The sequence below is a fragment of the Chanodichthys erythropterus genome, chromosome 2 (assembly GCF_024489055.1).
Source record: "Chanodichthys erythropterus isolate Z2021 chromosome 2, ASM2448905v1, whole genome shotgun sequence".
Classification (NCBI taxonomy): Eukaryota; Metazoa; Chordata; class Actinopteri; order Cypriniformes; family Xenocyprididae; genus Chanodichthys; species Chanodichthys erythropterus.
This window is the reverse complement of record NC_090222.1, coordinates 11,652,655-11,666,789: the sequence shown is the minus strand read 5'-3', so window position 1 is coordinate 11,666,789 and position 14,135 is coordinate 11,652,655. Positions and strand designations below refer to the sequence as shown.

Sequence of the window (14,135 nt, the reverse complement as noted above, 5' to 3'; positions counted from 1 at the left end):
GACATCCACTTGCATTGTGTGTGTAACAGTGGCCAGATAGTGAGGGTTTTGCAGTTAAACTACTGCACACTGACTCCCGCTTGAGAATGCGGTGTTTAGCGTCATTGGTAGTGCATTCGCCTGCAGCGATTGGGCCAGGTTTTCGAGACCGACTCGGAACAGGGTGGTTAGTATTGGTGTGTGAGTTTGGAGGCAGAACAATGAAGAGAGGGGTGGGTTTGTTTGGGTTGATTTCAAATATCAACAGTGTTCAACAATGAATTAGAGAAATCGCATACAACACCTTTAACTGTTTTTTTTTGTTTTTTTTATATACTGTAGTTTTTTATTTAATTATACACACATTACCTGTAACGTGTGAGCAGGCATGAGACCAAGCGAGAATCCAAATGCAAGCACAAACGTTTAATAACAAAAACAAACACAGATAATCCAAAAACAAGAGTAATCCACAAAGAGCAGGCAGGAGAGCAATGGCAGGAAGACATATACAGGATCAATGACCGACAAACAACAACTGAAGCACAGAGGTTTAAAATAGACATGTTAACAAGGGGTTGACAAGAGACAGGTGTTGGTGATTTGATGTCATGTGAACTAATGAGGGTAACTATAGCAAGGTACAAGGCAAAACAGGAACCAAAAACAGGAAGTGAACACAGAAACAATGGGAACTAAGAATACACTTCAACATAAAAGTGCTTACAAAACACAAGACACAAAACCAGGATCGTGACATAGCCCCACCCCATGGGGCAGGGCAGAGTGGCCAGGGCAGAGCATAAAAGTTGCCAGGCGTAGCAGGCAGAGCAGGCGGCCAGGGCGGTGTGGGCTGGGCAGGAAGGGCTGAAGACCCCCACATCGGAGCAGGTGACCACCACAGCAGCGCAGAAGGGCTTGAAGACCCCCATGGTGGATCAGACGACCACCACAGCAGTGTAGACGGGCTTGAAGACCCCCATGGTGGAGCAGATGACCACCACAGTTGATCTGGTGAAACTGGAAACCACCATGGCTGATCAGGTGCAAATGAAACAAACACAGAGAGGTTAACGTTGGCCACAAAGGCCATGTCAGAACAGGCAGGGAGCTCAAGGGCATCCTTGATTCTTGAGGAACCAGCAGGATGTTCGAAGTTGGCCCATATATGGTCATTTAAGGGCAGACTGACAGTTTGAGAATGACCTCTGTGGTCATGTCAGGGCAGACAGGCAGTTCAGGAACGACCTCTTTGGTCACATCAGAGAAGACATGAAATTCAGGCATTACCTCAGTGGTCACATCAGGGCAGACACCGGAAACTCTGGGATGACCTCCATAGAGATACCATAGAGTGGAGATACCAGCTGCTTGCACCGACATCAGCGGTGTATCCTGCAGACTTGATGCCAGTCTCAAAAGCCTAGGGGTTGCCTTAATGGCTTCATGCGCAACACTCATGATGACCAAGAATCCTTACATGGTGTCCATGACGGCTAAAGACTCCGGTGAGGCACCCATGAAGTGCTGGAGACTCTGGCATGGTGTCTGTGAAGGCTGGAAGCTCTGGTGTAGCGGCCGTGATGGCTGAAGGTTCTGGTGTGGTGGCCATCTTGGCTCAGGACTCTGACATGGCAGCCATCTTGGCTGAAGACTCTAGAATGGCAGCCATGACGGAGCGAGACTCTGGAATGGCGACCGTAACGTGATGAGAATCTGAAATGGAGGCCATGACAGGATGAGACTCTGGAATGACGGCCATGACGGGACAAGACTCTAGAATAGCGGCCATGATAGCTGGAGTTTCCTCCTCAACAACCCCGACAGTAAATGCAGAGCCGCTCAGCTGTTATGCCACATAAATATAATGCTCAAGAGTCTAGCTAGGGTGATGAAATGGCATTCATATTTTCAAACTTTCACATAGCATCTTTTAGTTATAAAAACATTAAAAATTCAAATCTACATTTAGATTTTAAAAGGTTTATTATAAAAACAGATTTTTTTTCCCCAAAATGCAATAAATCCATCAATATAGAAGTTATTTTTCATATTGAAAATACACAACAAAGTAAGTTCACATATGACAGCCTCTGAACTTTGTCTATACTAATCTTTTATACAGGCATTTGACTAAAAATACATTCAGTCATCGCTCCCAAAATGAATTCAATGGGTCATCTTGTTAATGTTATAAATTAATTATGTCTGTTGATGCTGACGTGGAACAAGCAACAGCCGGCATTTTTCCTCCTCCCCACTCAAGTGCCTCATCTTATTTATCTCCTCACGTAAATGATTACATTTCGATGACTTATGTTTCTTCCCCACCTCAGAAACCACTACATTTTCATCAATGCCATCAAAATTATTCATTTTTCTGTTTTTGTTGATCACAAAGCACAAAGTAGATGAGGAAAACTAGGATGCCGGGTGTATTCAGAGCGCCACCATTACTGTTTACAGTGCATGGAATGGTGAGCTGTGACTGGTTGAGCGGATATATCGTGTTCTGCAGAGAAAGGAGACTGGTGTTTGTCTCGTTTTGGAAAGAAAGGGAGAAAACATGACAGAATAATATGATAGATATCGTATTTTGCTCAAAATTAATAGATGACTTTTCAATACCAATCAGATACAATACTGATTTTGGCGGAAACTCGATTTAAAAAAAAAAAAAAAAATGTTATGGCCTTTATCGCGTTTTGGAACCAAACTCTTCATTCATATATATATATATATATATATATATATATATATATATATATATATATATATATATATATATATATATATATATATATATATATATATATATATATATATATATATATATATAATATTAGGCAATCTATAATCTCATTTAGCCACTTGTTAGCAACCACGTTTTTCAATACAAGTAAAAGCTTTAAAACAAATTCACATTACTAATGTATTTTATGTAATAGAATAAAACGTGAAAATATCTTGAGCTTGTGTTCACCACAGACCTTATTTCAGGCATTTGACCAAAAACCCATTCAAAAACCCATTGACGTCAGGATGATGGAACCAGAAGTGCTAAATTGCTAACTCATTTCCAGGTTTTGGCCTATAAAAATACATCATCCTGCAGCACACTATTAGGCACATGTTTTTTGTAATTTGACATTGTGTGACGTTATTGTTGTACTATACTATAGCTAAGAATCTCTCGTTGTGAAATTTGCCAGTGTCTGTAGCACAGCTTTCTACGGGACTGTTTCAAATAACAAATACATATAATCTGATTTGACTGCAACTGTCTTGATGTCAGTGGTTAAATTAGCAATCGGTCAAAATGAGAGTGTGTGTATTTGTGTACACCCCACCCAGTGAGTGTTCATGTTAACAGGCTCTTCCAGAGCTGTTTAACTGAAGACTGTTCTGTTCCATGACTCCCTAACCATGTCTGACATGCTGCAAAATCAGATGTGACTGGCTGCCGTGTTTTCTCTCTCTGTCTCTCTCTCTCTCTCTCTCTCTCTCTCTCTCTCTCTCTCTCTCTCTCTCTCCGTTCCACTCACGTCTTAAAGAGGATGACGGCTATCCTGGAAACACTCTGACACTTCTCTGACACTCATTTTCCTCCAGTTCACTGGTCACACATGATATTGGTCACCAACAGGCTGAACAAATCAATAGCTGTACCCTTGCTTTCTCAGAATGATTTAGTTATATATTACATTGCAATATGTTGTGTATTCACATTAGTAAAATTTCTGTGAAATTTCATGGGCAAAAAAGGTCCACTGTCCATTGTCAATAGTGAAGCAATGCATGAAGCACAGCTCACACAGAAGCCAAGCAGCTTTCTGTTGGTCAATGCATTGAATATGTGTGACCAACATGAATCTCTTGTGAAATGTATGATTCCAATTGAAATTACTGAATTTAGCCTGTGAAAATTTACAGAAAAGTGGTAAATGTGACCAAACCTTTAGTCTAATCCTTACATTTCTAGTCTAGTCTAGTATAGTCCAGTCCAGTGTATTAATGAGTCTCTGGTTGCTTTTGATAGTATAGCTCCTTTAATAATAGGATTCTATTCTATTCTATTCTATTCTATTCTATTCTATTCTATTCTATTCTATTCTATTCTATTCTATTCTATTCCAGTATACTCCTAATGAGTCTCTGGTTGCTTTTAATAGTATAGCTCCCTTAATAATAGGATTTTATTACTAGGGTTCTGTTTCCCTATTCTATTCTATTCTATTCTATTCTATTCTATTCTATTCTATTCTATTCTATTCTATTCTATTCTATTCTATTCCAGTGTACTCCTAATGAGTCTCTGGTTGCTTTTAATAGTATAGCTCCCTTAATAATAGGATTTTATTACTAGGGTTCTGTTTCTCTATTCTATTCTATTCTATTCTATTCTATTCTATTCTATTCTATTCTATTCTATTCTATTCTATTCTATTCTATTCCAGTGTACTCCTAATGAGTCTCTGGTTGCTTTTAATAGTATAGCTCCCTTAATAATAGGATTTTATTACTAGGGTTCTGTTTCTCTATTCTATTCTATTCTATTCTATTCTATTCTATTCTATTCTATTCTATTCTATTCTATTCTATTCTATTCTATTCTATTCTATTCCAGTGTACTCCTAATGAGTCTCTGGTTGCTTTTAATAGTATAGCTCCCTTAATAATAGTATGTTATTAATAGGGTACTGATAATATAATATAATATAATATAATATAATATAATATAATATAATATAATATAATATAATATAATATAATATAATATAATATAATATAATATAATATAATATAATATAATATAATATAATCCAGTGTACTTCTAATGAGTATCTGGTTGCTTTTGATAGTATAGCTCCCTTAATAATATAATTTTATTACTAGGGTTCTGTTTACCTATTCTATTCTATTCTATTCTATTCTATTCTATTCTATTCTATTCTATTCTATTCTATTCCATTTTTTGCACTCTCAGTGATTCTCTAGTTGATTTTAATATTACAGCTCCTTTAATAATAGGCTTTTGCTGTTGTACAAACACGATTCCAAAAAATTTGGGACACTGTACAAATTGTGAATAAAAAAGGAATGCAATAATTTACAAATCTCATAAACCTATATTTTATTCACAATAGATAACATATCAAATGTTGAAAGTGAGACGTTTTGAAATGTCATGCCAAATATTGGCTCATTTTGGATTTCATGAGAGCTACACATTCCAAAAAAGTTGGGACAGGTAGCAATAAGAGGCCGGAAAAGTTAAATGTACATATAAGGAACAGCTGGAGGAACAATTTGCAACTTATTAGGTCAATTGGCTACATGATTGGGTATAAAAAGAGCCTCTCAGAGTGGCAGTGTCTCTCAGAAGTTAAGATGGGCAGAAGATCAACAATTCCCCCAATGCTGCGGTGAAAAATAGTGGAGCAATATCAGAAAGGAGTTTCTCAGAGAAAAATTGCAAAGAGTTTGAAGTTATCATCATCTACAGTGCATAATATCATCCAAAGATTCAGAGAATCTGGAACAATCTCTGTGCATAAGGGTCAAGGCCGGAAAACCATACTGGATGCCCGTGATCTTCTGGCCCTTAGACGGCACTGCATCACATACAGGAATGCTACTGTAATGGAAATCACAACATGAGCTCAGGAATACTTCCAGAGAACATTGTCGGTGAACACAATCCACCGTGCCATTCGCCGTTGCCGGCTAAAACTCTATAGGTAAAAAACTGTGGACTGTGGCAAAGTGGAAAACTGTTCTGCGGTCAGACAAATCAAAATTTGAAGTTCTTTTTGGAAAACTGGGACGCCATGTCATCCAGACTAAAAAGGACAAGGACAACCCAAGTTGTTATCAGCGCTCAGTTCAGAAGCCTGCATCTTTGATGGTATGGGGTTGCATGAGTGCGTGTGGCATGGGCAGCTTACAAATCTGGAAAGGCACCATCAATGCTGAAAGGTATATCCAAGTTCTAGAACAACATATGCTTCCATCCAGACATCGTCTCTTTCAGGGAAGACCTTGCATTTTCCAACATGACAATGCCAGACCACATACTGCATCAATTACAACATCATGGCAAATGACATGGCTAACATCATTCCTATTCCTAAACTTGAGCAACTTGTCTCCTCAGTCCCCAGACATTTGCAGACGGTTATAAAAAGAAGAGGGGATGCCACACAGTGGTAAACATGGCCTTGTCCCAACTTTTTTGAGATGTGTTGATGCCATGAAATTTAAAATCAACTTATTTTCTCCTTAAAATTATACATTTTCTCAGTTTAAACATTTGACATGTCATCTATGTTGTATTCTGAATGAAATATTGAAATTTGAAACTTCCACATCATTGCATTATGTTTTTATTCACAATTTGTACAGTGTCCCAACTTTTTTGGAATCGGGTTTGTATTTGGATTCGTCTGCATTTGTGTTGTTGCTGCACTTTGAAGTACATCGGCAGTCATTATACATTTGTTTGGTAAAGACCTTGGAGAAAAATGTGACTACAAAAATATTTTGGGCTTTGTTCTCTCATTATATCAGATCTGAGATTCTCAGTCTCTGCATCACACCCCCCCCCCCCCCAGACAGCAATCAGACTGAAGAGAGGGTGGCATTTTCCACAGTTCATGCTCAAATGCAACATCATTTTGAGTCATACTCTCAGCTTGTTTTAGGCAGAGCCCTGCAGGAGACTGTGCTTGTCTGTTACTGATGTACTGTTGTGATAAATCACTGATGAATCATTCAGTCAGTGCTCTCAAACCTCTGACTGCAATACTGAGCGTAGAGTGCTTTTTTAGGCTTCCGATGGAGATTTAACCAATTTCTAAAGATTTGGGAACATTTACAGATGTTCAGCAAAATATCGCAGGCAAAATCCAATCTTTACAATAGCAATCTAGACAATCTGGAATTTCTTGTGAGGGTGAAACATTTCCGCTTGCAGATTTTGCATCAGGTTCAAGTTGGTCACACACATTTACCAGAAAAATTGCCACAACCACAGTAAAAAAAAAAATTTTTTACTCAATTTGATTTTGACTCTAAATTCATTTAATTAAAAACCAAAAAAAGTACAGAAATACATAGTTTCATTAAAGCTGACAATTTATCTCAATATTTGCAGATGCTGTTATTTTTATTTATTCATTTTTTTATAGCATATCCCATTATTAGCTTAGCAATATGCTAACATCAAACTGGAAGCAGTGTAAATTAAAACTTAACTGAAGAATGATGTTTTTGTGGTACACATACAAATTGCTGCTTATGTAGAGCATTTCAAATTATTAAGTGCGCTAATTACAGCGGCAATTACGAGGTTTTATGAGGATTCAGTTATAATGCTGCTTTAGAAGGCTTATGTAGGCAGCAAGCCAAACTCACTAGGTTTTGGAACAGCAGGTTTTTGATATTAATTGACGTTCAAATTATTTCTCAGAAGTAAAAGTTTTCAGTTCACGCAAATTAATATGCAAATATTTGATATTTTTCAACCACTGAAATATTTTTATTTGATTTTTCTTTCATTTAGGCCTACAAAATTTGTTTTATGTCACCATTATTATTTGATTTCTAAGAGTTTCTTTGTTTCTTAAGGTCTTTGCCATGACTCCTTAAGATTTACCCCGATTTAGACTTTTCCAGGACGGGTCGCTTGTGTTCAGTTGTCCTGAGGTTACCTCTGCCACCACAGCAGTAACACTGAACCTGATGCTGTATACTCAGCTCTTAGAGAGCCATTTCTGGATCTGGGTTACTCTGCTCTTTAATAATTACCGTATTTTTGTCTAGCACAGGATGAGGCAAGGTTTGTTGAGTTCATTTAGTCAATATATCATTTTCATTCTACGAAATATGATTGGTTTAATGATGCTGTGACTACTTGTGTATTTCATGAAGTCTAGAATATTAAAATTAAATATTTAACATGTTATTAGCTGTGGAGAGAAGACATTTAGGCTGGTAAATATGAATGAAAATGAGGTGAAAGGGTGGTTTGGTACCACAATAAAGCTAAAGTTGCTGTCATACTTATGGATCATTGGTGTTATAATTCAGAGCCTTAATCGTGTTATATATTTATATATGTGCTTGTTACGGTAAGGGTCTCAAAGAACGATTTAGCTTTTGGTGTATTTCCCAACAAATATCAAAATATTAAGCCTTTCACTATATAATATAAAGACATAATTTTATGTCATCCACACAATAAAAGCAGATTTTTGTTTTGGTTTTCTCCGAAATCTGCTTCCATGAGTCCCAGGGGTTCTTTTGTCTCCATTAGTCACAGCTTTAGCTAATGTCTTTTCTCTGACTTTCATTGATATATGAGCTAAACTGCTCCATCTAAAGCAGAGCTGGTACAACTTCCACATTAGTCAACAATAGCTGACTAACAGAGAGTTTAAGACAGATGCGGTTTTATATTGAATTCTGTAGACCATCACTTGTATTATTTTTATTTATATGAGAGCTATGCTAAGTTTAAGAAATGTTTAAAGGGTTTTACTCAACCTCAATTACTCACCTCCGTGCAGAGGTGTAAAGAGTACCTGAAAACCATACTTGAGTAAAAGTATTACCTTACAGCCGAAATGACTGCATTACAAATTAAAAGTCACCAATTCCAATATGATTTGAGTAAAAGTCTTAGAGTATCGGATTTTAACAGTACTTAAGTATTTTTCTCATACTGTATGTAGGCTCAGAGATGCACTAGTCCTCAACACCTAAGCGACATGCAAGTAAAAATAAGAAAGTTGATTTGTGAGAAGAGCGATCACGTTTATTTTCTGAAATCAAAATGAAACTGAACACCTCAATATTGGAATAAATCAAGGTCGACACAGCCTCTTAAACGTCTACAAACTCTCAAGTTTCAGTTAAGCTCAAGTGCACAAAAATGCCCTAAGTAAACCAGTTGCCTTCAAAAAGGTCTCATCAGTATAGCGGATAAATAAAATAATGTTAAGTAAAATTAACTAGTCAAAGTCTACTTGGTTTCAGTCTCATCACCGGCTGCAGTCATGACCTCAGCTCCTAAATCACACCCCTGCGATTCACGTCTGTACGGTGGCCGAGAGAGCTCAACGCGCTGCAAATAAAGAAAACATCTTCATCAGTTTGACAACACACGCGCTGCAAACTCCACAACACTTACAAATAGTGAAACGCGCTGCAAATAAAGAAAACATCTTCATCAGTTTGACAACACACGCGCTGCAAACTCCACAACACTTACAAATAGTGAAACGCGCTGCAAATAAAGAAAACATGTGGAGTTTGCAGCGCGTGTGTTGTCAAACTGATGAAGATGTTTTCTTTATTTGCAGCGCGTTTTTCTTTTTGTAAGTGTTGTGGAGTTTGCAGCGCATATGTGTTGTCAAACTGATGAAGATGTTTTCTTTATTTGCAGCGCGTTTTTCTTTTTGTAAGTGTTGTGGAGTTTGCAGCGCATATGTGTTGTCAAACTGATGAAGATGTTTTCTTTATTTGCAGCGCGTTTCACTATTTGTAAGTGTTGTGGAGTTTGCAGCGCATATGTGTTGTCAAACTGATGAAGATGTTTTCTTTATTTGCAGCGCGTTTCACTATTTGTAAGTGTTGTGGAGTTTGCAGCGCATATGTGTTGTCAAACTGATGAAGATGTTTTCTTTATTTGCAGCGCGTTTCACTATTTGTAAGTGTTGTGGAGTTTGCAGCGCATATGTGTTGTCAAACTGATGAAGATGTTTTCTTTATTTGCAGCGCGTTTTTCTTTTTGTAAGTGTTGTGGAGTTTGCAGCGCATGTGTTGTCAAACTGATGAAGATGTTTTCTTTATTTGCAGCGCGTTTTTCTTTTTGTAAGTGTTGTGGAGTTTGCAGCGCATATGTGTTGTCAAACTGATGAAGATGTTTTCTTTATTTGCAGCGCGTTTTTCTTTTTGTAAGTGTTGTGGAGTTTGCAGCGCATATGTGTTGTCAAACTGATGAAGATGTTTTCTCATTTGCAGCGCGTTGAGCTCTCTCGGCCACCGTACGTCTGCCTTTTAATGCACTCACATTTACGTAAAGTAGCCTTTTTTGACAAGTTTGGGTGAGTAAGGGCAAAACACACAAGATATAGTACCTTAAATGCCCTGTAGATGGTGATATCACTTCTTTTGTAGCAGAAATAAAGTGCTGCAGAAAAAGTTAGGTGCCATGCAAAATGTAACAAGTAATTGCATACTCATCACAAATGTATTTGAGTAAAAAGTACATTTACATATTCAAAAATGTAGTCAAGTAGAGAGTACAAGTTGCTAATATCTTCAATGCTCAAAAACATACACTGCCCTCCAAAAGTTTGGAAACACCCCTGGCAAAGTGTGGTTTTTCATGATATCAGCATAAATCCTTATCATTTTTTGGTGCAAATACATTAAAGTAACTTGACATTATCATTGAAGACCGGCAATAATAATTTTCATTTTGATTACATACTAATGGCAATATATACATGCCAAAGTCATATATGCCCCTTTGCCAGTTGTGATGCCTGGTTACTGGTTTAAACTTGGCCCAGGTTTGTAAAAGATTTTTGGGTCAGCACACCTTAATAGCCTCAACAATTGATTGCCAATAAAGTTTAGAATACAATGAACCAATTAGAACCCAGTTTAGGTCAGATAACTGGTAATGGTGAATATTTTGATGAATTGAAAATTTAATTTTTTTCTATGTATAAACTGTTTATGTAAAAAAAAAAAAAAATGTTTTTGTAGTTTGTGTTGTCCCTTATCAGTGCAAAATTATCACAAATTAAAAAGGATTCATGCCAATATTGTCCAAAACCCCACTTTTCTAGGGCGTTTCCAAACTTTTGGAGGGCAGTGTACTTAAGTACACTAACTAATTACATTTACTCAAATACATTACACCACTGCCTTCATGTTGTTTTCAATCGATGAGACTTTCATTCATTTTGAAACCCAAATAAAGATATTTTTACTGAAACCTGAGCGATTTCTCTCCCTACAAATTCCACACAATCAACACTTCGAGACACGATAATATGATGAACAGATTTAATTCACATATAAACATTGATCAGCACACATACAGAGCACATCAAATGTGGTAAATGGAAGCTCAAACATGCTTGCTTGACATACAAGAACAAACGGGCACATTTGACCTTCTGCAAGAATCAATGAGGATTGTTGCATCAAACAAGCACAGCTGTGCAACATTTGATGTGCTGTGTATGTGCATTAATCAATGTTTATATATTAATAAAAGCCTAAATTAAATGTTCATCAAGTGTTCATTATTTATATAAAGCAATCGTGTCTCTTTAGAAGACTTAGATTACACCACTTGATTCATATTAATTACTTTTACGAAGTCTTTATGAACTTTTTGAAGCATCAAAGTTTTGGGGGAACGTGTTTCAAAGATGAATGAAAGTCCTGTGGACATGAGGATAAGTAAATAGTGAAAGAATTTTCATTTTTGGGTGAACTATCCCTTTAATGGCAACATAAAATGACCCTGTTTTTGTAAGTCAACAGGAAACCCTGTTCGCAACCTATATACTTCCTTAAATGTATGTATTCAGTGCACTGCAATATCAACATTTCATGTTAACTTTGACATTCTTCTATTAAAAGAGGTTGAAGTATGCAATTCTTATTTATACCTTTACTTAAATTGTCAATAGTTCTTTAGATCTCTTTAAATCACACAAAGGTGAATAGTGAGCCAGTTTCAGAGGCAGTGGGCATGTGGTGATCAATTTAATACACTGGAGCTGCAATGACAGTTGACACTCCGCCAGCAGCATTCATCTCACTGATGTGGCCTTTGAACATACAGAGAGCCATAAAGTTCATCCAGCCATTCAATATGACTGAAATATGTTCCCTTTAGATTTCTTGTGTCTCTGGTTGTCAAAAGAGGTTTCACTTTATAAAAAAGCCTTTCCATTAAATGCCTTTGATCTGTCTGGAATGTATTAAATCATAAAAAATATATATATATATATATTTGAGGTGTAATTAGCACTTACTTATAATTACACACGAGATGAAAGCTGTGTTTAAAACCTGTCTTTTTCTTTTATTGCAGCATATTCTCCTGGCCTTCAAGTTCATCCTGGCATTCGTCATTCCAGATGTTCCTAAACACATCCAAGTCAAACTAGCCAAGCTGGAGTTTGACTCCCTAGAAGCTCTTAAGAAAAGGGTGAGTAAATTTGTACATGTGCACATATTTGCAGCTTGTAAACAGGAAATGTGACCATCCATTTGACAATCCCCATCAGGAAGTAACTTCAGTGCAAATAGTGACATGCGTACATGCCTCTGTGGACTTTACAGAGTCAACAACACATGTCTGCATCAACATAAATGGTTATGCAGCAACCATTATTTATCTGCTCAGAGAGGCAGAGAGCAACATTAACATGCTCTCTGATCATTAAATGATCCAGAGAGCCCTTTGTACATGCTGAGCTGCTCTGCTGACATACAGTGTGTGTTCAGGTAGTGTTTGCTAATGAGGTTTAGCTATTTGGGCAGATGTTTATCACCTTGTATGCGGCATAAGAAGTAGGTCACTCGCAAAGAAACACACTGCAGTCTGCCCCTTAGCAGACAAGCAGAATTAATAATGAGGGGGGAAAAATGTTTGGAATGAAATACTTACATACTGCTTACAGCAAACTGCCTACTATTTTTAAAAATAACATTGAGACAGAATGTATTATGCAGTGATACATTTTTCAAACAGTAGGAGAGGAACTCGCACACATAATTGTAGTAAAAAACCCTGACACTGATGACCAGAGGTGTAAAGAGTACCTGAAAACCATACTTGAGTAAAAGTACAGATACCTTGCTGCGAAAATGACTCCATTACAAGTTTCAAGTGTCCATTTCCAATATGGCTTGAGTAAAAGTCTTGGAGTTATCTGATTTTAACAGTACTTAAGTATTATACTCGTGCTGACTGTAGGCTCAAAGATGGACTAGTCCTCAACACCTAAGAGATATGCCAGTGAAAAACAAGAAATTGTTAATTTGTGAGGAAAGCAATCATGTTTATTTTCTAAAATTGAAATAAAACAGAACACTTAAATATTGCAATAAATCAAGGTCAACAGCCTCGTCTCATCTCACTAATGTAAATTAAGAGACTTAGTTCAACATACACATATTATAATTATGTTTAATATACATATACAGTAATATTATAGTGTTTGTTGCTTGTTAGTTTAAAAAATATTGCTGCAATTAGTTATAACAACTTAAAATTTGTTGAGATAACTTAAATATTTAACTTAACTAAAGTTAACTAAACTTAAAATTTTAAGTCAAGCACAAATACTTACTTTTTTAAGTTGAAACAACACATTATTACTTATTCTAATGTTGAATTTTAAGTTGTGATAACTAATCGCAGCAATCATTTTTACATGTAAATTGTGTTCCCTATGAATTTCATTCAAAAACAGTGTATGGTGAGAATGACAATTTATGAATGAACACTACCATTAAAAAGTTTGGGTTCGGTAAGATTTTTTAAAATGTTTTTAAAAGAAGTATCTTATGCTTACCAGTGTGGCTTTTATTTGATTAATTCTTTAACCATGTAAAATTTAATGTGTCCTTGCTGAATAAAAATATTATTTGGTAACACTTTACAATAAGGTTCATTAGCTAACATTAGTTTACTACATTAGTTATCATGAACTAATAATGAACTGCACTTATACAGCATTTATTAATCTTTTTTAATGTTAATTTCAACATTTACTAATATATTATTAAAATCATGTTAACATTAGTTAATGAACTGTGAACTAAGACGAACAAACAAAGAACAGCTCTATTTTCATTAACTAATGTTAACGAAGATTAGTAAATACAGTAACAAAATGTGTTGCTCATGGTTAGTTCATGTTAATGTTTAACTAATGAACCTTATTGTAAAGTGTTACCTATTATTTTCTTTAAAAAACATACTGATCCCAATCTTTTGAATAGTACTGTACATTGGATTAAAAAAACTCAGACCAAAGAAGGATTTTGAACAAACTACTGTACAAGTAGTATTCTGAACAAAGGACTATCTGGACACAAACAGTTGGAACGTGCAT

General features: G+C 36.2%; 1 protein-coding gene across 1 annotated transcript in view; it reads left to right on the top strand.

Moving 5' to 3' along the window:
* The window catches only part of ano10a (anoctamin 10a), a 50,477-nt gene that overhangs the window by 24,711 nt on the left and 11,631 nt on the right, over positions 1-14,135 (top strand). Inside the window, exon 13 of the mRNA XM_067392635.1 lies at positions 12,104-12,220. Coding sequence (XP_067248736.1) covers positions 12,104-12,220 — 117 coding nt within the window. The remainder of the gene's footprint in view (positions 1-12,103; positions 12,221-14,135) is intronic.